This window comes from Bos indicus, chromosome 17, assembly GCF_029378745.1.
Source record: "Bos indicus isolate NIAB-ARS_2022 breed Sahiwal x Tharparkar chromosome 17, NIAB-ARS_B.indTharparkar_mat_pri_1.0, whole genome shotgun sequence".
NCBI lineage: Eukaryota > Metazoa > Chordata > Mammalia > Artiodactyla > Bovidae > Bos > Bos indicus.
In genome coordinates, this window is record NC_091776.1 from 45,255,403 (window position 1) to 45,280,608 (window position 25,206).

Below are 25,206 nucleotides of genomic sequence, written 5' to 3' on the forward strand. Positions count from 1 at the left end.
GTTTATTAAAGTGACAACAAAACGCCATGGTTGTCTTAATGCTCTTTTGGCGTTTGTAACATACGGGGGAGCCCCACAGAACGGAAGGGGCTGCCTCTCTGCCAGCACGACCCTTCCTGTCTACAGAGAAGGGAGCACGCGCTCCAGGAAGCCAGACTGGAGCAGCCCTGCTGGGACCCGACCTTTTGGGGCCCCACCTTCCACTTCCTCTTAACGCTACCTTTCCAGGAACTTTCATCTCACATTGTGGTTAGCCTCTTTGGTAACTTAATGAATTATTTTTAACCTATTGAAACAATATGTAGTCTAAAAATGCAAACCTTACCACTCAACAATAGAGAAACCATCCAATTCAAGGATGGGTAAGGAACTTAAAATAGAAAAGATGTAGAAATTGCTGACAAACCTGTGAGAAGACACTTGCGGTCACTAACCATGAGGATAGTGCAAATCAAAACCACAGCCTCTCACACCCACACCGATGTGGAGCGGGGGACCCTCCTGGGATGGAAATGCTGTGGCTGCTGTTACGGTTTGGCGGCTGGTGAACCCCCAGAAGACTGAGCTCCTCAGCCTTGCCTTGAGCCTGATCCCCAGTCGCCAGGTGATGCTGCTGAACATGGGGATAGGGGGGCCAAGAAAGGAGGTGACAGAACAAGACAGTGACAAACCATCAGTAACAGCAGCTCAACAAATCCAGATGTTTATTTCCTTAAATTGATATTACACAATTTAACATAATGGTGTGTGTGTGGGGGTGGGGATCACACGAAACATCTCTTAAGGTAGATTGAGAGGAGAGCTGTGTCATGGAGAACAGGACGGGCTGGCAGCACGCACCCTGTGCCCTGGGAGGCTGACAGCGAACAGAGCTGCGAGTGGCTACTCCCATGGCGCTGGCCTCCCAGTGGCCCTGATTCCAGCAGATCATAAAGCAATAAATACGAACACATTCTGCATTGGAGGAGAAACTCAAGTCACTGGTGATGAGACAGAAAGGGGTCCCAGGCCTGCTTGCTTTTAGGTCCAAGCATGGAGGCAAGATTTCAAGTATCACCGAGAGAAAAAATGAGGGTCTTCACCTAGGCCTGGGGTGAGACCTCAAAGCTGTGGGTGATGGACTGGGGCCCCCTCTGCATCCTTGTGAACAGGTTTGAGAGAAGTTGGGCAGGGCTGGCAGATCAAGGAAGGGCACCCTAGGGCCTAGAGGAGGGCTTTTCCGCCAACCCCCCAAATATGGCCAGGACCTGGGTGTGTGTGGGGTGACTTAATGTTAAAACCTACTGTGAAAGCTGGACTGGGAGGCTTTTGCACAAATACGGTCATCACCTGCCCACCATCTTCAGGCAGGAAACGAGGGCGAGGGTAGGGCAGACAGCTAAGCGCAGACCGCACGCGCCCAGCACCATAGACCCCCCCAGGTCTCGGCATTGCTGCCGAGGCCGTCCCTGCCCTGCTCCCACCCTTTCAAAACAAAACATCAACTCGTATGAGTTTTCTTAAAAAAAAAAAAAAAGAGTTACAGAAAATAAGACACGTTTTAGGAGAAAAATGTGAAAGACTGCAACGTCTGTGCTGGGTTTTGGAAGCTCGGTGCTTCGTACTGTCCGTCCCTAAAAGAACATTTAAATAAGACGGCTGTTTCCCGAAGAGGGTCCCGGGTGGCGGGCATAGCACATGTGCTCGTGGGGCTGTTTATACACGTACACGAGAATACGGGTGTGCACACACGCCTCATAGTGCAACAGCCGGGACCGAGTGGCAGCCCCGGGTCCAGTCCGCCTGCATAAAGTGCTGGGTGATTCACAAAGCTGGGTGGTGGTCTCGGGGAAGGGCAGAGGAGGGAGCCAGGAGGATACACCTTTTCCTGGGTGGATCCACTGGGCAGGCCTGGCGGCTTTGGCTTGAGTGGGCATCATGGTCTCAGGACCTCTGTCTTCAGCATGACAGCCCTGGGGTCTAGGTGGGGTCGGGGGATGCCCACGCATCCCCACCTGCCATCGAGGCAGCCGAGAGAGAAGTTCAGATCGCTGGCTGGGCTAGGAGTTCTGCCTGTCAGCCAGGCCAAGGGACTGGCCTGTGCTGAGGTTCTGGGTGGGGCCCTCCACCGCCCTGAAGTCCATGGCCGAGGAGCCCAGGAGATGGAGACGTGGCTTGAGGCCTGGCTCTGGCCGCTGGGTGGGGAGCCGAGGTCCTTTCCCCAGCACCAGCGAGCAGTGTCAAGGCCACAGGCTTGTCTCTTTCGGCCTGGCCAGCACACTGCTCCCCGCCCCATGGATCTGCAGAGAAGGTCCAGTCCTTTCGGCACAACAGGCCGGGCCTCCAAGAGGTCAGGCACAGATGCCGGTCAGCAGGGCCGAGAGTCTCCGCTCAATGCACAGCTTGCCTGCAGCGAGGGAGGGAGAGAGGGTACCCAGTGAGCGGGTGCCCAGCTGCTCCCCCCCGCTCCCCCAGGCCCAGTGGCACTGACACTTGGCGATGTTCTCCACGTCCGCCTGGTCCGTGAGAATCTGCTGCAGCCCCTCCATGAGCAGCAGGGCCTTGTGGTAGCGCTGGACACAGTCCTCCCGGCGGTGGAACATCTCATCCAGGGCGGCCGACTGCACCTGCCGGGCGAGGGTGGAGGCTGGGTCTGGCAGCCCCCCAACCGGGTAGGAGGACCTGGAGCTGACTGCCTGCAGGCTGGAGGGCATGAGTGACGGGGCAGGGTGGTGCGGGCACCGTCCAAGTCACATGAGGCCTAAACAGATGCCCACTCACCTCAGGCAGTTGGGGTTGCAGATCAGACCCCGAGGGTGGCTAGCTCTGCTCCCAGGTCAGCACTGCCACTGGGGAGAAGGCTCCCTCGGACCTGGTCCCAGTCACTATCAGTGTGGGCCAGCGACGGCATAGCTTAGCAATGGTCACCCCAGGAGTTTGGGGATGAGAAGGCAGACTTTTCCCAAATGTTTATTCAAACATTGCTTTTACTACAAGTGACTTCTTTCAAAAAACAGAGATTGCCTTAGAAGCCACTCGTTTTGGAGAGCAACAGAGGCAGAACACTGAGCAGGGCCCCTCTATGCCCCCAGCTGTCTTCACGCTGTGTCTTCCGAGCTGGCCTGCCTGCACAGGTTTCTTCTACTGCAGAAGAAACCAACTCACCTGTAAAGAGACTTGAAAACGAGGTCCCCTGTTTTCCTGGTAAGGAAACTGAGTTTAGAGAGGGGTGTGACCAGAGATACACTTGGACGATGGAGTCACACTGTGGGGCTTAAGCTCAGGTGAGCTCTGGGCTCCTTGCTGGGGCTGGAGCGGGGCCTGTGTATCACTGGTTGGCAGAGTAGACAGCATGGTGGAGCAACGCCCTCTGCAGTCTGGCAGAGCTGTGGCCATCAAACAGCCCTGCCCACTCCTTGGCCCGCTCTCCCAGCTCCTCCCCACGCGGGGTCCCGTAGGTCGTACCGTCTGCACTGCGTGGCTAAAGATGAGCTTCTCGGCAGTGACGCTCTGGATGCGGTCCAGGAGCCGCTGCTTGTCCAGGAAGAAGCGCTGCAGCCGCAGGCTCAGGCTTTGGCAGGACACCACGCTGGTCTTGTACAGCTCGTTCAGTTTCCGCACCACTGCAGGAGGGGACCTTGCAGCTCAGGCTGACTGCAGGAGTGGGGACCAACAGGCAAAAAGCCCCTCACTCCACCCCCGGGGCAGCTTTCTGACTCCACCTCCTATGCATTCTGCCCCAGCAATGCACACTGTGCCTTCCCACCCCCAGACACAGGGCCCTGCTTCGGGGCCTTTGCACCTGGCCTTCTACCATCCCCTTGGCCGTTATCCCACCTGGGTGGGGCCTGCACCAGGTAACCTTAGAAAGGCCTCCCGCATCACCTCACCCTCCCTGTCTTCCCCACGAGCTCACAGCCTCCTGCCCCGACCCTGCTGGGAGCCCGAGCCATCCGCCCTCACCTTGCTTCACGGTGGACGACAGGCAGAGCTTGCCGGCCCGGATCTGGTCGATGGCGGTCTGCAGGCCCGAGGACAGGAGCTCGGCCACCTTCAGGTAAAGCACCAGCTGCTCTGCAAAACTGGAGGGCGGCACGGATGTGTCAGGGGGCTGGGGGGCCCATGCCCCAGGCGGCCTCCCCGCTGGGCACCCACTGGGCACACCCACCCCCACTCGCGGCTCAGCAGGCTGATCTGGTCGGCCACCACGCTCTCCTGCAGCTGGTCCTCAGGCCCCCCGGCCGCCTCGCTGGCGCTGCCCTTCAGAGCCGCGATCTCCAGGATGTGCTGGACAAAGACGAGCGTGAAGCGCAGGCTGTGCAGGATCTCCGTGTGCTCTTGCTGGGGAGACGGGGCGGCTGAGCGACGGACCTTGACAACCCTGTGACCAGCCCTGCCCAGAGATCATGCTGGGCCTCATCCCAGCCCCAGCTCTCACCTCCATCAGGGTCTCCTCAGGGAGGTCGGGGGCCTCGAAGGTCACGGCCCCCTCCAGGTTGGCGGTGACAGGGTCGGCAAAGCTGCAGCAGTGGCCGGGGGCGGGGACCTCGAGGGTGGCCTCGCTGTAGGCCCCGGGCGCCAGGTGGCGGGCGGAGGAGGAGCCGGCCGAGCTGAGGGAGCTGGAGGAGCCCACTGTGGGGAGAGGGCTGGTGAGCAGGGGCCCTTACCACGGCTGCCCCTTCCCCACCAATCTTCTGCCACTCTGAGACACAAGTCTGGTCCCCACCACCCGGCTGCTCTCCCTCCAGGGAGTAGAGCCCACAGTGGAGGCCTCACCACTCCCAGGCCTCCGTCCACTGTCCACTGTAGGTGGGACCCTCGAGTTCAGAAGCTGGGGTTGCAGAGGCCTGTCTGTATGACCTGTGCCCGCCCAGAGGCAGCGCTGAGCCCTAGACCCCTGACCCTCCCGGGGGGACCCTCCCAGGGCCTCAGCGTGGGGGTGGTGCCCCGGTGCCCAGGGTATCACCCCTGCTGCACTGGTGCCGTCAGCCACCGCCCTCCCGCTTCCTGAAGGACGGCGTGGGCCACTGACTCACTGCAGCTTTGAGGCCACCAGACAGTCCTCACCTGAGAACATGGTCGTGCGGGGGCCCTGGGGTGGCGTGGTCCCGCTGGGGGGCGAGCCCACTGTGAACACTACGGGGGAAGGGCTGCTGGCGCCCCCAGCACGAGCTCCTGGGTGCAGGTTCCCTCCGAAGCCAGCAGAGGGCGCTGGGGGAGTGAGAAGAGGCGCTCAAGTTCCTCCCGCCACGGCCCCCCACTTCCCAGAGAGCTCCCCACCGACCCCTCTGGCGCACCAATCTCCATGGGCTTCTCCTGCAGGCTGTCCGTGCTGCCTGAGTCGGGAGCCTGCGTCCCAAACGCAGCCTTAAGGAGCAGATCTGTGAGGCGGCCGGTGCTGAGGGACCTGCAGGGTGAAGGGTGGTATGAGGTGCCATGAGCCGCCCTGGGGGTACCAGTCTACCCACTTCCCAGGGCTGGCCCCCTACACCCCACAGGCAGGGCCTGGGGAACCTCACAGTCTGGTCAGCGTGCCCAGCCCTGCCCATTCCAGGCAGTTACTGTCACCCATTGAACAGATGTGCAAACTGAGGCTCAGAAGTGGTGGTGGAGGGAGTGCGGTGCAGGCAAACAGCAGGTAGGCCGCGCCGCAACTCCCCAGGCAGTGTTGGGGGAATCCTCAACACTCACCTTCCGAAGGCGCCCTTGGTGTCCTCGGTGGGCCGCAGGCCGGGGCCCAGTTGCTGCCCCTGGAAGGGCCCTGCCTCGGAGAGGTCGGGGAGCGTCCGGTTCCGTGGCGGCGTCATGACCACGCCTTGCCGGGCCAGGAGGGTCAGCAGGTTCTGGGAGCTGGGGGTCTTGGTGAACTCGAACACGGGCACAGTCTAGGAGGGGCAGGGAAGGTGCTGAGGATGACCCGCATGGTAACGCTAACATCCTGACAGGGTCAGCAGTGCTGGCCTGAATCTGCAAGGCCCCACGCCTCCGCAAAGGCCCAACCCTCACTGACCCAAGTCTTCACAGCAAAGAAGTGAGACTTGTGTGTGGCTGACTCCGTCCTGTGCTGGAGCAAAGGCACACATGCAGACATGTACCATGCTGGGCACACACGTGTGCACCTATGCCCTCACACAGACACCATCAGGTGGCTGCAGGTACTAGCCCCATTTCACAGACAGAAAACTGAAGCAAGGGCTGAACTAAATCATCTGCCCATTGCGGCAGCTTAGGTTCTCTGGTGCTCTGGACCCTGGATCAGGGTCAGGATACTTCCCATCAAGGGCCAAGAAATGTTGTGCCTTTGGGGCCAGTCTTCATCGCGGCACTCCGCGTGTAAATGGGGAGATTTATGGAGTCAGCTACCAGCTGGTGCAGAAGATCTGGGCGCAGAGGGCAGGCCCAGCTGTGCTGGAGCATGCAGGCCCCACCTCCGGCTTCTGGGGACCCTCATGTCCTGCGGGAATCCCACCAGGGAGAAAGCCCAGTGGCCCAGGCACATGGGAGAAGTACAGCGTCACTCCCACCCACCCCCTGGAGGTCTGGGGCCCTGTTACCTTGGTGGGGGAGCCCAGGATAGGGGGCAGGGGGTTTCGCTGCAGGAAGTCAGGCAGCTTGGGCGAGCCGCGCAGGGGCCGGCAGGATTGAAGTCCGTGGGAGGGCTGGGGGGGGCTGGCCTGTGGGTGGCCAAACGCCACCCCCAGCGGGTCCGTAGGGGGCTTGGGCAGCTTGGGACGGACGACATGCAGGTCGGACAGGTTGGGGGCGCTGTGCAGGCGGTAGCCCAGCCCGCTGGTGTGGGGAGAGTGCTCAGGTGCAGAGGAGCCTGGGAGGGGACAGGATGAGCCCAGTCACAGCCGTCCGTGGACGCCTGGACCAGCCCACACTACCAACCAATAGTATATAGAGGCCCCCATTCTGCTCAGGATTCCCTTTACCCTCACAGTCACCCAAGCCACACTGCACCCACGCTTTACTGCGTACCTGGAAACAGGCACAGAGACACTGAGACACCTGCCCAGGGTCACACGGCATGACAGGAGTGAGGGCTGAATTTGAGCCCCCTCGTCAGCCTCCATAACCTGAAGGCTGGAGCTTGTTAAACAGTCTTATGGAATTTTCTTTCTCTCTTCAACTCATAAGAAATGATGATTATGGGGCTTCCCTGGTGGCTCAATGGTAAAGAATCTACCTGCCAAAGCAGGAGACCTGGGTTTGATCCCTGATCCAGGAAGATCCCACATGCCACGGAGCAACTAAGCCTATGTACCACAATTAATCAGCCTGTGCTCTGGAGCCTAGGAATTGGCAATTACGGAGCCTGTGTGCTGCGACTACTAAAGAGCCTGTGTTCTGCAACAAAAGCCACCACAATGAGAAGCCTGCACAACTGCTCGCCACAACCAGAGAAAAGCCTGCACAGCCCCGAAGAGCCAGCACAGCCAAAAATAAAGAAAGAAAATTATACTTAAATAAACCTTAAAAAAAAAAATGACGGTTGTGGACAGGAAGACAACCACTGTTCTAAGCAGTGACAGGCCAGCCCAGGGAGGTCAGCCCAGCTCCTGTGCCCCTCCCCAGCTCCACCCTCAAACCCATCAATCAGGCTAGGGCTGCACCCACCTGGACGAGGGGACCTGCCACCCCGCATCTCAGATGCTTGAGGGGAGGGTGCTCCACTCCAGCCTGGCCGCTCAGGGATGGTTCCGACTTGGGGGAAAGAGAAATTGCCAGGGTCAACATGGGATGGAGAGCAAGACCCTCCCCTGCCCCAGGGTGAAGACACCCAGTCCCACTCAGAGGCTGGTCTCCCAGCAGTATATAGGCTCACCCTGGGGAGACGGTGTGTAGGGCCGGCCCCCACCCAGGGACAGCTTCCTGGCCAGGGCGGCTCCGTGCTCAGCGTGGGACGGGGGTGATGGGCTGGCCCGTGCAAAGCCCAAAGGACTGGTGCTGCCTGACCTGCGGATGGCAGAGGACCTGGGGACAAGCAGTACGAGGTGTGAGGTCCCCAGCCACGCTCGGCAAGGGCCACGAGCATGCCATGTGTCTGTCCCCCTCCATTCAAATAATGGGCTTCGCCAGGAGCCAAAACCAGCTGGGCGTCCCCAGTCCCTGCCAGGGTGACTGCCAACTCAGAGGGGCTTCCGGGAATTAATTTGAAAAGTACCCCTTCCCACTCTCTTTTGGAACTTAACACAAATCACCATCAGTTTTATAAACACAAGCAGTCACCGTACAGCTAGAGTGCCAGAATGTCCACGAGGCAAGTGGTGGCACTGATGGTTAAGCAGTGTGCAGCCTGCACAACCGCACTTGAGAGACGGCCCTGCACCACCCAAGTGGGGTTCTTACCACAAACGAGCCTGGCCAGTGGGGGGGCCCTGCACTCACCGCGCTGTCTGGTACTGGGTGGGTGACTGCAGGTTCTGCTCAATGCGCTGGTAGTTCTGCACCTGCGTGGGGACTGGGATGGGGACAGAGGCCCCACATCTGCTGCTGGAGAACGTGCCAGTCCGGCTGTGGTGGGCAAAGAGAGGTCAGGGTCACTGCAGGCGGGGCACTGGGCTGAACCCCAGGCCCAATATCCCGGGGCAGAGGCCACTCCAGCCACCTGCTTCCCTGTCTCCGCACACGGCCACTACTGCTTCCAGGGGGTATCAGGGACTGTCTGTGGGCACTCCCTCCCCACTACTCTACACTCAGGTGGCTTCTGGTTGGGACCAGCCAGTAGGAAGGGGACAGAGGACAGTGAGTGGGCTGCTCCTGTGGGCTCTGGGCATCCCTGCCCCCTTGGCCCTACAAGCTCGGGGAGCGGGGCTGATGACACTGGTCTCTGGTAGTTCCCCCAGCCCCCACCTTGCATCCTTCCCACCACAAACCCTCCCTTCTGCTGGACCACCCATGAGGGGCCTGGCAGCCTGCCCAGCCTCTGGACATGACTGCTTCCTGCATGGCCCGGCTTGGTGCTGGCGTGCTGTGATGCCAAGGGAAGCCTAGGTGGCCCCTGCCCCACTTACCCTGAGGGGCTAAGGGAGCTGCCGCAGGGCGGGGAAGGAGACGGGGTCCGGCCACGGCTGTCCAGGCCTGTGGAGGCCGCCAGCGAGCTCCTGCGGACAGAGCAACAGGCAGTCCCCACTCAGGACAAACGTGCACACGGACTCTGGCATCACCCTCGGGACCCCATCCTGCACTGGGCACAGGAGACCTGGCCCTGCCCAAACTCTGACCCGGAGGGTCGAAAGATAACCTAAGAGCAGGCACTGCCCTCCCCTCAGAACAGGGGGCAAGGGGCACGGGGCTAGGGGATGCTTACCCACTGCACATCAGGCTGTCTGGGGGCGGCTTGGCACCTGCTGCCTCAGCCACCAGGTCACCTGTGGACAGGAGATGAGTCAGGCCAGACCCAGACACCTCCTCCTGGGGTGGTGGGGGCCATGCAGGGCCCAGCACTCTCCTGTCCCTGTTCTGGCACTCACACTGCCACCTCCCTTTGCCTGTCTGGACTCAGGGCTCTAAAGGAGACCCTGGTACCTCCCCTGCCCAGCAGCCTTGAGCCAACCTCAGGCCGGGTGTCCACACCTCCCAATCTGGGTCTGCCCCTCCTCCCGGATCTTCAGGTTCCCCCCTTCCCTCCTGCTGTCCTCCTTGCAATGCCCTCGGCTGGGTACCAGGCCCCTCCTCTGCATCAGAGCCAAGCTGACAGGCTCAGGGTGCCCCACTGGACACCAGGGCTGGCTCCCACCCAACCCCATCTGCTGGTCTTGGTGGCCAGGGCCAGCGAGAGAAGCACCAGCATCTACAGTCAGGAGAGGAACTGAGGACCCCAGGACAGGGCTTTGGAAGGGTTGTGGGGCATAGGCTACAACTCAGATACAGATGGGCAGGTGCTCTGGACGCTCTGGACACTCGGGGGCACAAGGCCTGTGTGTGGCCAAAGGCAGGACTCAGCTCTGACTCAATGACCAACCACATATGGGGTGGGAGCTTCCAAGTCCCTTCTTAGGGGTGTATCTGGCACATCTGCAGTGAGCCCCCTGCCCACCCTGTGGGGGGCCCCTTACCTGGAAACTGGGCCGGGACCATGACAAAGTCGTCGGTGTCGCAGGATGAGTCCTTGCTGCTGCCGCCTGAGTCCCGGGAGCCATGCAGGAAGCCAGCAGCCTCGGCCGGGGAGGTCAGGGTCTTCTGGAGCTCCTGCTGCATCTCCCCCAGGGACTGGGGGTCAGAGGGGAGCCCGCTGAGACTCAGGCCCAGGGCCTGGGGGAAGCAGGGCTGCTGGGGACGAGGCCAGGGCTCTGCATGATCTTCTCCCCAACGGGTCACGCTCGCCTGTGACTTCCCCACAAGGACAGTCATCTCACAGAGCCACCTGCCCCCCAGGGTGAGGAGGCGCTTCACTCCCACAAGCTCCAGGGAGACCCCCTTCCAGGTGACCCTCCACTTCTCCCTCCGTCCTGTGAAGGGTCGTACAGCCTGGCACGCTGGGGACACATACAAGGGGGCAAGGCTGCCTGTGCACAAGCCCTGTGCCACGCTCAGCAGACGGGGCACCAAAGAGCTGTTTTCTCCGCCACCAGTCCAGCCCTGGTCCCTGCCTAGCAGGACGGACGGATGGACAGGTGGAGGCTCAAGTCCCAGCACCCCCAACCCCGCGCACAACCTTGCCAGACCTCACCCCACCCCTGTACTGGGAACATGGGCTGCAAGGATCGGATCCCAGGACACAGGGACCCCTGCACACAATCCTCCCTGGGGCCCCTGTCCGTGTCCACCCATGCACAAGAACGTTCAGAGCTGATGCAGTCCTGAACTCGCTGACGGGCATCAGGTCAGCCTCCGGGACACAACCGGGGAGGGGGCCCTGAAAGGGGACTTCACCCACTTCTACCGCTCCACGTCCACAAGCAGAATGTGTAAGTCTGGTGTCATCTGACCAGACAACACTGCAGAAATAAACGTGGGGGCCTGGGTAGGACAGAAGCCCCAACAGGGTTCCTGCAGCTGTCTACATGCCCCAAAGCCGAGGGGAGAGGAGCCCGTAGCCCCGACCCTGCATGTGACTCACCGGTGGGGAAGCCAGGTGTGAGGTGGAGCTGCTGCTGGAGCTGCTGCCAGACCCCGAGCTCGGGTACGAGGGCACGGGCACAGGAGGGGCTGGGGGAGGGTGTGGGTCAGCGCATGTCAGCACGGGATGTTGCCGGGCCCTGCACACTCCCACCCCGCCCATGACAACCCCACACCCTCCAGGAAGCCAGGGAGAAGACCTGTGCGAGGCCCCTGCCCCCACCTCCCCAATCCCGCTGCACCAAGTCAGCTGAGCTCAAGCCCACTCCATGGCCTGGGGGTCCCTAGGGACTACAGGCTGGAGCAGGACTGGGGAGCTGGAAGTGGGGGTGGGGTTGGAAGCCCATGGGGAGAAGGGAGGCACAGGAGTCCTAGAACCCTCAGGGGACTCACACTTCTTCACAGTGGCACTGGCATCCAGAAAGGGGTGATGGAAAAACTCATCTGCAAGAGAAAAGTTGGGGCAGGGCTCAGGAGGGTCTGACAACAGAACTCCCAGGGTGAAGGCTGGGCCCCCACCATCCCTTCCTGTGGGCCTGAGCTCCAGCAGGCTCTGGCCCCTGTCCTGGCTGCCTCACGCCAGGCACGGGGGGAGACAGAGCCCCAGCTGGCAGCTCTTGAACACATCTGGCACCCCCAGTGTGGTCCAGGCTGGGCTCCACCCACCCTTCCGACAGTTCCCAGCAACGCTGCCTATTGCACAAGTGGGGGTTTTTCTATCTGTGCAGCTGGGAAAGGAGCTGTGGGAACGGGGAAACCCGCTCACTGTGGCCACAGGGGCCCTGGAAGCTGGGGGTGCAGGATGAGGGGTGCAGGGCTGAGAGCTAGAAGGGCCCCTGTCCCCCAGGCCTGTCAGAAGGAGTAGGGGGCCGAGCGGCCGGCACTCACCAAAGTCCATGCGGTCTTTGTGGTTGCGCTGAAGCAGAGCCAGGAGCAGCTGTCTCAGCGGGGCTGAGGTCTCCCGGGGGATGCTGGGGGCACAGAGCACAGCGTTGACAGGGCAGCCTGATCGGGGCAGTGAGGAAGCAGGCAGGGGTCTGCCGCCAGGGGAGGGGCACTCACGTGGGGACCAGCGTCTTGTTCTTCTCGTAGAAGAGGCGGAGGTCCTGGGGACTGCTGGCCTGGAAGGCAGGAAGGGGTGAGGAGTGAGCGCCCGCTCCACTTGGCCACTGCCCACTCTGCACCTGACCCCGAGAGATCCACGGTCCAGCGCCGCCAGCCTGCCTGCCTGAACACTGAGGGCCCTCCCACGCATCCAAAGAAGGAGTGCCCCTCTCCCCACTCAGGCTGTGGAATCGCGGGGACCGCACAAAGGCGGAGGCTGGGGGCGCCCAGAGGAGGTTGCTGGGCCTTCCACCCACCTGCTGTGGATGACTTCTGGGTAACTGCTGCAACTGGTTGTTTGCTTCTTGAAATTGAAAAGTAGCCAATGTGCCAGCTCCAGAAGAGGGCCCTAGAGTAAGTTTGCTCCACAAGTGGGCCCTGCCTCCCTTGATAACACATGGCTGGCACATGCATGTTCATTAATCATTCACTGAGCCCTGCTATGTGCCAGGCACTGTTCCAGGCACGAGGGTACAACGTTCCCAAGGCTGACATGCCAGCCAGGGACAGCCCTGTGCTTGCCCACATGGGGAAAACAGTAGGCAGGGAGGGGTGGAGGGAGCTGGGGGTGGAGGCTGGCCTAGGTCACTGGGCAGGCACAGAGGCTCTGGGGCAAGCTGGTGGCAAAGGAGAGCTGCGAGGTCAGGCCATGGAGTCACTGCAGGACGCGTGTGTTTGTGGGGTGGGCTCAGACGCACGGGCCCTCTAGGGTCCAGCGCAGGACAGGCCACTGCCTTCCAAATGTAGGGTACACCCCAGAGTTTGGGGTCCTGGTATCAATGTCCTGGCTCACTTCGGCACTGGAATGGGTAGGAGGGAGGCCGTGACACTTGGTTCAGACATACACATGGACAAACACAGGAGTGCTCCAGAACCAGTGGAGACTCCGGCCTTGGCTCTAAGCAGGATAGAGCCCTGAAGTGACTGCACAGTGGGAAGCTGGGTGATCATGTCATGCAAGTGGAGGGGAGGCTGCAGGACTTTAACGACCCACGACTATGGCAGGCTGCAGAGACGAGCACGTGCACACCTGTAGCAGACCCCTCTGCCCTGGGCCCTCACCTGGAACGGCGCCTTCCCTGTCAGGCACTGGTACACGATGGTGCCGATGCTCCACAGGTCTGCCTTCCCGTCATAGTGCTGGGACATGATGACTTCTGGGGCCTGCGGGGCGTACAAGTTTGTGTGGTGAGCATGGACACTGAACTGTGCTGACCAAGGCCTGCCTCCAGCCAGGCATCAGCCAATTAGGACAGACACCAGCCAGGGGCCACCCAGTCACACAGACACTAGCCAGGTGTCAAACGCCATAGACATGGTGGGGAACAAATGGTATATCCATGTCGGCTGCCACCCAAGGTGAGACCACAGGATGGGGCTCAGCTCTGGACACGGGAGGGGACCCTGCTCCCGTGTGGATGGAGGCCCCCTTTGACAGGGCAATGCAGCAGGGGCTGGGGGTAGCCACCTACCATGTACATGGGGGAGCCACAAAGTGTGGCTGCCATCATGTTGCTCTGCAGGTACCGGGCGAAGCCGAAGTCGGCTGCAGGCAAGGAGAGATGTGTGAGGGGGGGCGGCTGAGGCCCCTGGGGCCCCCGGGCCGCAGCCACCCCGCCTCACCAATCTTGACCCGGATGTTGTTGGGGTTGGCGCGGCGCCCGCCGGGGTTGGACAGCAGGATGTTCTGGGGCTTCAGGTCCCGGTGGATGATGCCCTTGCTGTGCAGGAGCCGCATGGCGCCCGCGATCTGCTGCAGGAAGAGCCGGATGGTGTCCTCGCTTAGTGTGCGCATGGCTGCAAAGGGGACGGGGTTCAGGTGGGCGCAGCTCACCGGGCACCCAGAGTGAGGGGCCTCCTACTCCTCCTACTGCTCCCTGCGGCCTCTGAACCCACCCTTCGCACCACCTGACCCTGAGCTGCTCCAGCATGCCCTCCAGCTCCAGGGTGTCGCCCAGCACACCCTGCCCCTTCTCAGGTTAGGACCACTTCTCAGCAGCTTCCTCCACCTATTGCTCAGGGTAAACACCATGGCCAGAGGCTGCTTGAGAAGCCCCAGGTCCAGCTTCAACCAGCGAAGGGCTCATCCAACAGGTGAGAGAGCAGTTCCCCACTTTTGCCAGGACCCTGGGGAGGCCTGCCCCCTGTGGATAGCCAGGGATCTCTGGAGTCCAGAGCACTCAGGACAGGCCTGTCTCCTGCAGAGCCACCAATCAGTGGCCATAGGGACACCCCGCAGGGCACCACATCCCAGCAGACTGAATGGAGCCCAGCTTAAGAGTGACCCTTCCAGACCAAGTCTGCCCTGCAAGGCCATCCTTTGTGGTTTTGACATAGCATGTAACCCTAACAGGTCTTCAGTCACCCTTCCATCCTTCCCAGCAGGCGACACCACCTTTAGGCCTAAGAAAGCTTGTTCACACCAGGCCACCTCTCACACTGGGTCAAGGTGAGCACACAGCCCATTCAGCCGCGGGTGTCCACTCACTGTGCAGGTAGTCGGCCAGATCCCCGCCGTTACAGTACTGCAAAAGACCAGCCACGTGTCTTGGTCAGCTGCCAGGGGAGACCCTGCAGCCCAGCCCAGGTCTCCCCATTACCCAACCCCAGGACACCTGCTCCCCTGGCACTTGGGGTAGACATGCCTTGCAACTCTCAAGGAGGTCAACGGGGATGCTCACCACCCCTTCAGCCCCTGCTGTGGCCGCTGGGCTGCTGGCTTGGTAAGCCCACAGACATGAGGACAACTTCTAACCCCTAGATGACAAGGGGCCTGAGAAACAGGAGGGCCCAGCCTCCTGGTTCTTACAGCCGGCCGCCAGGACTCACCTCCATGACCAGGTAGACGGAATTGGCCATTTCCTGCAGGACACAGAAGAGGCAGTGAGAGGTGGTGGGGAGCACGCCCTGTCCCCCAGTCTGGCAACTGTCTGGGAAGCCCGGCTTAGCCCCAGTGTGACCTGGGTGCCCGGCCTCTGCAGCTGTCCTCAACATACTGCCTGGGCTCAGGCAGCAGCTCCGGGAGTCACACCAGGGCTCAGACAGTTGGTTAGTGACCAGGACATAAGGACATCTGAGGGCCAAGTGAGTTTGAGTGACAGGAGGAGGAGCCAATCATATCACTCTGTTTGTCAAGGCGGGAAAGGAGCTGAGGTCCCAGGAGAGATGTCAGGGCTGGAGTGACGACCCCACCTTCCAGGGAGGGCCCCCGGTAACCCCAGGACTCCAACAGGATCAGGGTCAGCTCCAGCCCTGAGGTCCTGATGGGACTTCCTGTCCTATTGAGTGGCGAGTTGTGGCCGAGTGGACCCAGCTGGTGGGGGATCCAGGCCCGCAAAAACGACACAACTGGGGTATGAGGGCCTTGTCTCTCAGGCCAAGGCAACCACTCCTGCCTTCAGACTCAAAGATGCCAAGAGGATTACAGGTCAGTGCTGCCAGCCCACTGCTAGCCAGGAGCACCAGGCCAGCTTCCGGCTCAGCCCTTGGCCACCCGTGGCCTCAAGGAGACACTGGCATCCTTGGCTCGGTCCACACCCGCAAGTCTGAGGGGCCTGTTGCCTGGACTGGTGTGGAACCCCACCAGTGTCCCTACGGGAGATGCCCTTGAGATCCCAGGTCACCGATGAGGAAATAGGCTGGAGGAGCCAAGTCCACCACGCAGGTGTGGACCTGAACTCTTCGCTCTCCTGCAGACCACTCCCTCCAGTCTTCCCCAGGTGGGGCTTTCCCTAACTGCGGGGGGCTCTGCCAGCCAGGACAAGGTCCCCAAGCCCCTTCAGCACCAGTACGTTGCAGGGTCTTGGAAACCAGGAAGAGCTCCTCCCGCCGCCCCTCCCCCCACCCCGCAAAACCACCAAGTCCTCATTCCTCACCAGCATGCTACTCCCAGGAACTCCAACTTCTAACCCACCCCCCATCACCTTGCAAGGGGGCAAGTGTGTGAGCTGGCCCTGTAGCTCTCAAGGCAAGGGGGGAGCCCCAAGGGGGAGGTGGCTGCAGGAGGGACATATCTCAGTGGCCTCTGGGGGAGGGCACCCGAGGCCCAGATAGACTTGACCCCTCAGCAGCAGGCCACCGCCTTCCACTCCTACTCAGGTCCCAGACATGTCCCCATTCCCACCCGGCAGGACAGAGGACCCTGACCCAGTCACCCTGCCCCCAGGAGGTTGGTTCCGGGCTCAGACCCACATCAACGGTGACACAAAGCCACTAGTGACACCCTCTGTGTAAATGTCAGTGCCTTATAACAAGAAAACCCCTCCACCCCGCCTCCAGGGCTCTACCAACAGAGGGCCTGTGGGTCTAGGATGGAGATACCCCAGGGAGCAGGGATGAGGTCAACACGGAAACCTCTTAGAGCTGGCTGGGGCCCGGATCAAGCCCATTTCCACATGTCCCCACCCCGCCTCCCCAGGCTGGTTACTCTGTGTCCCAGCAGGCATGCAAGAAGCCTCCAAAGTGCCCAGCTGGGGCTCCTCCGGGAGGGGGGCAGGCTCTGTCCACAGAAGTCCACAGGGGCCCTGCCCCTCCCCCCAGGAGTGAGAGCGTGGGAGCTGCCTGCAGGCCCCGCCCTCCCAGGCCAGCTGTGGGCAGAGATAACTCAGGGTAGGGGAAGGAAGGAGTCCCAGGAGGTCACACGTGGACTGGTTAGGGGGGCCCAGGCCAGCGGGGAAGGCACACTGGGAGACAGGGGGACAGAAAGAGGGAGATCAAGACAGAGGAAAACACATGGAGGCTCAGGAGCAGAGTCGGAGGCTCCCAGCAGAGGACCCAGCAGAGGGCGGAGGGAGGTGCCAGAGATAAGGACCCAGAAATAACCCCGGAGATCAGAACACCCACTCCCCGTGACACCCAGGCCACCTGCTCCCTCACCTGCTGTCACCCGGACCATGGCCACCTCTGCGGACGGACGTGCTGAGCAGGCTCCCAAACTCACCCACCAGGGAACACCCTTGTCTCGAGTGGCCCAGAGGCTCTGCCCAACCTGGGCCATGCAGCCAAACGGGCAGCAGAGCGGGGACTCAGGGCCCCTGCTTCCCAGAAAAGCCCCCAACTCACCCACCGAGCCAGGGACCGAGTGACAAGGACAGGAGACGGATGCAGCATCCATGCCCACAGGGTGTCTGTCCCCAGAGTCACCCAGGCCTGGCAGGAACGCTGCCACCACCATGCCCGCTTGGGGATGAGGGGCCTGCCAGCTGGGAGATGCACCTGTCGTCCCCCAAATCTGGGAGCATCCACACCTCATGATCACCTCCTCACCAGGATGTCCCTGTGGCCTCAATGACAACATGCTGTGTTTTGCACCCAGGAATCCACGGGACCCCCATACCCACCGTACCTACTCCATCCAGGGAGCTTCCAAATGCCAGGCCAGACGCACTCCCTCCCTTGTGCCAGCCCACAGGGCCCACTGCCCTGGGGCTCGCCCCAAACCCCGCAGGTCCTACTGGGCATAGAGGGTCAAGGGTGGGGGGCGGGGGGAGTAGCACCCACCAAACCTCACCACGTGGGATTCAAGCCTAGCATCAGAGGGCCCCTTAGGCCACGGCCTGTCTCCCCGCCAGTGGCATCAGCTTGTAAGGCACTAAAGCAGCCGGCTGGCACGAGCCTTGGCCATTCCCTGAGGAGGTCAGGAAACGTGCCCAAGGCCCCGCCACCCCTCATGCCAGGTCCAATGACAACAGCCCCAACGAGAGGGCCTGCAGGGCCCCCGGTGGAACACTCTTCCAAGGAGGCTGTGTGCCCAGGCCCTCCTGCCACCTGAGGCCTCGCTGGGCATCCCCCACCACCCACCTTTCCCTGAAGCAGACGACTCTCTGGGCCCCCTGGGGGAAGAGAAGTCAGTGCGGCCTCGAGGGCACAGCTGGTCAGCCCCTGGCAGCCTGCTGCCCACCCGGAGCCTGAAAAGGTTCTGCCTCGGCCTGTTTCCTCATGAGCTAAACTTGGTCTTCACAAACTCCCCCAGGAAGTGGGGACCAAGTGGGCTCCAGAGGGCAGGCCTCCTCCTTAGGGGTCAGTCCAGACACCTGACTGCCTCCTGGGTCTGCAGTGATCCCAGAGCGAGAGAAGGTAGGCAGATGAGCACTACCAGCTGTATTCTTGTCCTCAGGGGTCCGTTACGTCATTAACACAAGAATACACACACGGCTGAGGCGCTGCCCTCCCCCCACCCCGGCCCCCGGGTCCTGCAGGGAGCACAGCAGGGCCACCACCTCCATCACTCCAGTCACCCCCAGTGCAACCTGAGGACTGCGCAGGCCCCAGTGATGTCCTCCTATTTGAGGGCAGAGAGGTCCTGCAATTCTGCTTCTCACACAACTGGCAAGGGAGGGGAAGGGTTGGGTACCGGAGTCCTGACTACCCCACCGTGTGGCCCCCAAGGCAGGGGGCGGTGAGCCCCAACCTGTGCGCCTGAGGTGAATGGGCAAGGCCTTCAAGGCAGGATGACATGAACCCTCTCTCTCTCTGTGGTGTGCCCACAGGCCCTGGGGACGGGGTTGGCCTGGGTGTCAGGGCCAGGTGTCCTGAGCAGCCTGGCACGGGCGCCCAGGCACGTAGGAGGCTGCCCCGCCACAGGGTGCTAAGGTGCTTTGCTTAATAGGATCCGAGCTCCAGGGCTGGGCCGAGCCCACTCTGTCTGGTGATCCTGGGCTGGGCCTGGTGGGCAGGTGGGTGGGCGGGCACTGACCTAGTTACCTCCTGGGGAGTGGGCTGTCTTGGCTCCCAACAAGGTGGCAAAAGCCACAGCCAGCGCCAGAGCGCGGCCGCCCACGGGAGCAAGGCTGCTCCCTGCCCCCAGGCTGGGCTCTCCTGGACAGCGCCCAGACAGGAAGGGATGCCCGGCCCCACCCTGAGGAGGAAGGCCCACCCTCCGTCCTCACGGAGCCTCCTTCAGCTTCTATTGTGTGCCTGCGGCTCCCGGGAGGGGGGAAGGGGAGGCCGGCTGCTCTCTCCAGCCCCCTTCTTCCCGCATGCCGGGCCTGCCCCTGGTTCGGGAAAAGCAAGGACACTTCCAGAATGGAAAACACAGAATCGACACGGTCCTCCCTGGGACGGCATAGTCCACTTACTACTGAGCCGGGGCTCTGAAAAAAGCAAGGCCAAGGGCTGCCACCGTCCTCAAAGTTCCCACAGAGAGGCAGACCAACCCCCCGCCACCCCCGACAAGGTGTCCACCAGCCCTAAGTCACAAGAGGCTGGCTCTGTCGGCCAGGCTGGCGAGAGTGAGTCATCCAGCTGTGGGAACCAGCCAGACGGCATGCAGGCCTCAGGAAGGCCCTCCTCCCGGGGCACGCTGGGCAGGGCTGGTCCCCAGATTCCTAGGATGGCCGCTCTCCCCAGAAAGAGCACATCTGGACACCACACAGCAGGCTAGCGTTAAGACCGAGGGCCCAACCCTCTACCCCTCAAGGAAAGGCCAGGGCTCCAGGTGCCTCCCCACAAGTCTGCAGGCCTCAGGACAGAGCACCACCCCCATCCGCCACCCCACCCCCGGCCCCTGCCGGGTGCCTACCTACCACCTACCCACCCACATCAGCCTGGCCTGACAACAGTCACTATTCCATATGGCCCCAAAACAAAACCACCTCAAAAGACAAGAGGCAACCTGAGGGAATATTTGTAAACTATCACAGAAGGGCTTTCCTTAATATATAAACAGTTCCAATATATAAAGAGTTCCTACAAATCAACGATATTTATATAGCTCTTATTAAGTACCAAGTACAGGTCTAACCAGGCTTCCCAGGTAGTACTGGTGGTAAAGAACCCGCCTGCCAGTATAGGAGACATGAGAGACTTGGGTTCGATCCCTGGGTTGGTAAGATCCCAGGGAGGAGGGCATGACAACCCACTCCAGTATTCTTCCCTGGAGAATCCCATGACAGAGGAGCCTGGCAGCCTACAGTCCCTAGGGTTGCAAAGAGCTGGACATGACTGGAAGCAACTTAGCACGCACAGGTCTAAGTGCTTGATATATATAGACTCAAGTTGTCACCACACCACCCTACGACACAGGTGTACTGTTAAAATCTCCAATTTTCTGGGTAACAGAGAGGCAGCAGGAGGCTGAGTAGTTTGCCCAAGGTCACACAGGTAAGTAAATGGGGGAGCTGGGCCCAGAAAGGCAGTATGGCACAGGGCCCATGCCATTCAACACCATGCTGTCCAGCCTTGGGAATCACAAGACCTACAGGAATACATCCCTGGGCAGGAGGCATTCCTAGTGTTCCTGTGCACAAGGAGAGATGCTGAGCCTCACTCAAAAGTGAAAACCAAAACCATACGAGACACCATTTTCCACCACTCAGAGTGGCCAAGATGAAACTCTGATAACAGATCTCCTGGCAACGATGAGGGGAGACAGGCCCTCTCACAGGTAGCACTGCTGTGTCCACGGTCCATCCTCAATGGACCACAATCTGGCAACTGTTCCCAACTAAAATACGCATCCTCTTACTTCTAGGAATCCACCCTGCAGACACATACACATGGCAAAGGTGAATCAAGGAGAGTCGCCACCACACTGCTGACATGTCAGAATCCCAGAATAACCCCATGTTCCATCAGCGGCGGATTGGTGAGGTCAACTGTGGAATATGGGGCCATGAACGCCCACAGCTGCAAATAATACCCACAGCCACGATCATTAACAACACTAAGACACACAGTTTCAACCAAACAACTCCAGACTCTGTTTTACAGAGAAAGAGATGGAGGCACAGAGAAATTAAGATATTGGTCCAAGGACACACAGCTAGTTTAAGTGGCAGAACCAGGACTGGAACTAGGTCACCTAGCTTCAGAGCCTGGGCTCTGAATCTTGCAGAAGGAATGGGGGATAATTCTCCTGGAAGGAGAGGGGGTGTCATTTCTCACCTCAGGACTGAGACAGTTAATGTGGAGTGACATAGACTTTCTCCAAAACACACACTTAAGCAAAAAATACCATAGAAGAACAGTGGATGGTGTGGCAGCAAAAAGGTCCGTGAGGATGTATCCTGATCCCAGAGAGACCCTCTGGGGGAGATGGGGCTCATTGGGACAGGGGTGGTAGAGTCACCTTTTTCCACACCCCTTTTGTACTGCTTCTTCATTTTTAAGTCAAATCATTAATTGTTTTTTAAAGCCATGATTTCCTGGGTCCCATGGGTGTCTCAGTGGAGAAGGTAATGGCAACCCACTCCAGTATTCTTGCCTGGGAAATACCATGGACATGCAACCTGGCGGGCTACAGTCCATATGATCACAAGAGTTGGATACGACTTAGCAACTAAACAAAGCATGTTTCAGACTGGTGTCTAAGGACTTGGGGAACCACCTTACACTCCGAGGGCTGAAAGCACAGAGCCCCAGGTGAGGAGCCTGGAAATGAGAGGCTGGCTGGCCCTTAAGCACTTCCTCCACACAGGGGAAGCCATAGCATTGCCAGCCCTGGAGGAAGTGGCACTGCCCACAACCAGGTGTGTGGCCCAGCCAGGATGGGAAGAAGGGAGAGAAGTGTGTATATATGTGTGTGTCTGAAGCGGGGGCGGGTAGGGAAGAGTGGGAGAGGAGGAAGAAGAGGAGGAGACAGGGGGCCGCCCTCTTAGCCCCAGGACACAGCTTCCAGGCACCCGCTCTCGCTGTCACATTGGATGTGGGCCCTCCCCAAGTCACCTCATGTCATGCCACAGCACCCAAGGCCACAGCCCAGCTCTGAAGGGGGAGGGAGAGGACAGGGCAGGAGGGAGGAGGCCACCAAAACACAGTCGGGCTGGGAACTTCCCCTCAGCCAGGGGCTGGTCCCGTGGCCTCAGTAAACAGGTTTCAAAACCATTAGTCAGCACTTTGGCCCTCAGATTTGCTGCCTCAGGTTCCTCGGTCCCAAACTGGGTCTCCAGGGTCTCAGACCCGGGCCAAGGCTGGGCCCCACCGCCAGGCCCACAGGCCAGGGGCACTGAGGGAAGCTGGCCTCAGCTTTCTGGGCCAGCTAGGCCTGGGGTGGCCTCATCAGCTGGGTGCCCGCCTCCCTCCTGCCTCCTGCCTGGGTGGCTGGCCCCAACTGCCAGCAAGAAGGAATCTCCCTTGGCTCCTCCCCTCCCCCAGTCTGACGCAGGGAGACACTGGCCAATGCCAGGCCACTGGAGTAATGTCAACAAACAATCGGTCGGCCCAGACAGGTGGTCCAGGCCGGCAGGATAACCCTGGGCCTGGGCTGGGGACAGGACTCACCTTCGGGACCACTGGGTCCGACACCTCTGGAGGGCCACACAGTAGCCAGACCTCCCTCCGTGGAAGAGTGCTGGTGCCCGTGGCAATTGGGGTGCCGGGGAAGGTGGGAGCTCTCCTAACATGCCCAGAGGAAGCCCAGACACAAGAACTGGACTGAGGGTGGGGTCTCCAAGGTCCCATCAGGCCTCCAACACCCATCCAACACATAGGGGTGCCCAGCTCCTTCCCCCAACACGAGATGCTGGCCTAGAACAATCTACTCCTAACGGGGTCTCCAGCAGTTAGCTGGCCTGGGAACGGGAGCCACCAGGGCCTGAAGCTAAGCTGGGGCCAGCCTGGGGAGAGCACAACCCCTCCCCACCACAACCACAGCCCCAAGCCTTACCTGAAAGTCGTACAAAGCCACGATGTTTTCATGTTTCAATTCCTAGGACAGAAAGCCAAGTTGCCGGTGAGTGAGGTGGACTCACCCACCACCCTCGCCCCTCTGGCTTCTGGTGTCGGCTCACCTTGAGGATTTTTATTTCCTTCCCTAGGAGAGTCTGAGACTTGGCGAGATTCTTCTTATTAATGCACTTGACGGCGACCTCCAGGTCGTGTTTCTGAAAACGAAGCGTGAGTGTCCCTCAAGTGCCGAGAACCTGGCAACCCCTTGAAGGCCTTGCCCAAGCCAGGTAAGCACCTGGCAGGTCCCTGGAGATGACCGGTCAGGAGTGTATGAGGGATATGGTCCCGGGGCTGTGGGGTGGAGATGAGGGGACGCCTGGCTATGTACATGTGGGGCCCCCGGCGGGATGAAGAGGTCTCCGGGATGTGGAGGTGGGGACGGGGGGTGCCCAGCGGTAAGGATAAGGGGGTCCCTGGAGCGGAATGTGGGGGGCCCCCGGGGCGGGGGGGCCGCCCTCGCCAGGGCTCTGCCCGGGCTCGCCTGCCCCTCACCTCGCGGTGGCGCCCCTTGAAGACCACGGCGAAAGCGCCGTGCCCAATCAGGTCCTTGCGCGAGAACTCGAACTTGCCCACGGCCTCCAGGCCGCCGCGGCCGGGCTCCATGGCGCGGACGGGGCCAGGCAGGCCGGGGCTCAGGCGACGGCACAGACCGGGGGCGGTAGGCAGGGGGCGCACCCCATCGGGCAGCCCGGGATGCGGACGCGATTCGACTCCAATCCGATCTTGACCCGGGCTCGGACCCTAGCTTCGGATCCGACTCGGGCTCCGGCGGGGAAACAAAAGAGCCGCTGCCGCCGGGGCCCGGAGCCTGAGACGCCCGCGCAAGCGCATTGAGCGCCGGGTGGGGCGGAGCCTGGGGGCGGGTCTACCCAGGAAGGGGCGGGGACTGGTGCGTGCCTGGCCTGGGAGGGGCGGGGCCTGGCCAGTGGCCGCGCTTAGTAGGTGGTGGCGCCGGTTGTGGGGCGGGGCCATAGTGGGCGGGTCCTATTAGGGGCGGGACCTATCGGATGGTTAGGCGGGGACAATAACGGGCCCTCCCCCTTGGTAATGGCATGGGAGCTACAAGCCTGGTCATAGGCCAAGGTTGGTCCTCCAGCCAGTTCTCCTCCAGCTGCCTTGCACTACGTCCTTTGTCTGTGCACCCTAGCGGTGCACATTTGCCATAGTCGCCATTAATACCTGGCGACTGCGTACCCCAGGGCTGGGGATTGGATAGAATAAATTCTTCGAAAAACAACTACTGCATTGCAGGTTAAGCATTTAAAATTGTGCTCAATAGTTAAAAACTTTTCCCCAAAACTGCACCAAACCGAAGAAATAGCCCAGAAGTCCTAAAGGTTAGGTCAATTCTGATGCATCTTTTCTATGGAATAATACACAGCAGATTCTTAAAGGCAGAAGTGGTCAGATAAAAAGTGCTCCAGGACTTCCCTGGTGGTTCAGTGGTTAAGACTCTACCCTTCCGCTACAGGGGTTTAATCCCTTCTTGGGGAAGATTCCACATACTATGGATCTTGGCAAAAAAAAAAAAAAAAAAAGTGCTCCAAAGTATGTAATTCAATGAAAGCAAGATTTCGAACAATGAACTGGTCACTGTCATTTTAGAAAGTCACTGGAGAAGGGGATGTGTATACAATACCTACAAATGTATACATATATTTGTATACATATATAGAGGGCTTTCTAGGTGGGACAGTGGTAAAGAATCCGCCTGCCAGTGCAGAAGATGAAAGAGATGCAAGTTCCATCCCTTGGCCGGGAGATCCCCTGGAATAGGAAATGGCTACCTGCTCCAATATTCTTGCCTGGAAAACTCCTTGGCCAGAGGAGCCTGACTGGCTATACTCCACGGGGTCACACAGAGTCAGACATGAAAGTGACTGAGCACCTACAGTTATAGGGTACTTAGAACTATATGTATGTATATACAGTACATTGTATAATTTATAACAGCTAACTATTGGTTACCATATGCCAGGCTATTGTCTTTTTATATATTAATACATTTATTCTTCACAGCGATTCCATGAGGTGCTTACTATTAAATCCCTGTTTTACAGATGAGAACATTTAAGGCCCAGAGAAGTTAGGTAGTAGGCTCAAAAGTCACACAGCCGACAAGAGTCTGGATTCTCACAGGAGAAACTTTTAACAGCAGTTGCTTTGGGAAGAGTAAGTCCTTTTCACCTTATGCCTTGAGTACAGTGTGAATTGCTCTTATCACCTTCAAGTATTGCTTTTGGAAATGCAGAATCTTCAACAATTTCTGCTGCCACTCCCAATCTTCAGTAATAGCCCTGGATGGTTGCATCAGCCTGTGGGGATGCAGTTCTGAGGGGCAGGCTCCCAGGCCACTCAAGGAGAAACCCCACTCCAAGCCTCAGGACATGCGAG

The 25,206-nt window shown here is 60.0% G+C and overlaps 1 protein-coding gene across 6 annotated transcripts; it reads right to left on the reverse strand.

Moving 5' to 3' along the window:
- Positions 1-687: 687 nt before the first annotated feature.
- ULK1 (unc-51 like autophagy activating kinase 1) lies at positions 688-23,643 on the reverse strand. 6 transcript variants are annotated; one of them, XM_070769330.1, is made up of 30 exons: positions 23,305-23,349; positions 22,875-22,967; positions 22,751-22,792; positions 22,366-22,480; positions 14,977-15,009; positions 14,636-14,672; positions 13,771-13,944; positions 13,620-13,693; positions 13,210-13,311; positions 12,106-12,164; positions 11,932-12,014; positions 11,437-11,487; positions 11,045-11,133; positions 10,041-10,251; positions 9,293-9,353; positions 8,997-9,086; positions 8,371-8,496; positions 7,808-7,956; positions 7,600-7,686; positions 6,534-6,802; positions 5,671-5,864; positions 5,277-5,386; positions 5,047-5,190; positions 4,418-4,611; positions 4,148-4,320; positions 3,943-4,061; positions 3,445-3,602; positions 3,145-3,180; positions 2,471-2,606; positions 688-2,386 (listed from the first exon to the last, which is right to left on the reverse strand). In XM_070769330.1, exons 3-30 carry the CDS (start codon positions 22,780-22,782, stop codon positions 2,331-2,333), a joined length of 3,162 nt encoding a protein of 1,053 aa, XP_070625431.1. In that variant the 5' UTR covers positions 22,783-22,792; positions 22,875-22,967; positions 23,305-23,349; the 3' UTR covers positions 688-2,330. The 6 variants fall into 6 exon arrangements, with proteins under 6 accessions (XP_070625431.1, XP_070625430.1, XP_070625428.1 ...); XM_070769329.1 differs by lacking the exon at positions 22,366-22,480 and having other exon boundaries at positions 10,041-10,194; positions 23,305-23,643; XM_070769327.1 differs by lacking the exon at positions 22,366-22,480 and having other exon boundaries at positions 10,041-10,236; positions 23,305-23,643.
- Positions 23,644-25,206: the final 1,563 nt, after the last annotated feature.

Excerpts from the sequence above, each read along its gene's own strand:
- ULK1 (XM_070769325.1), bottom strand. The coding sequence starts at position 23,415 with ATGGAGCCCGGCCGCGGCGGCCTGGAGGCCGTGGGCAAGTTCGAGTTC. Across the intron at positions 13,945-14,635 it reads TCTGGCCGACTACCTGCACA|CCATGCGCACACTAAGCGAG; the intron begins GTGAGTGGACAC and ends TCCCCTTTGCAG. Across the intron at positions 4,062-4,147 it reads CTGCTGAGCCGCGAGTGGGG|TTTTGCAGAGCAGCTGGTGC; the intron begins GTGGGTGTGCCC and ends GCCGCCCTCCAG.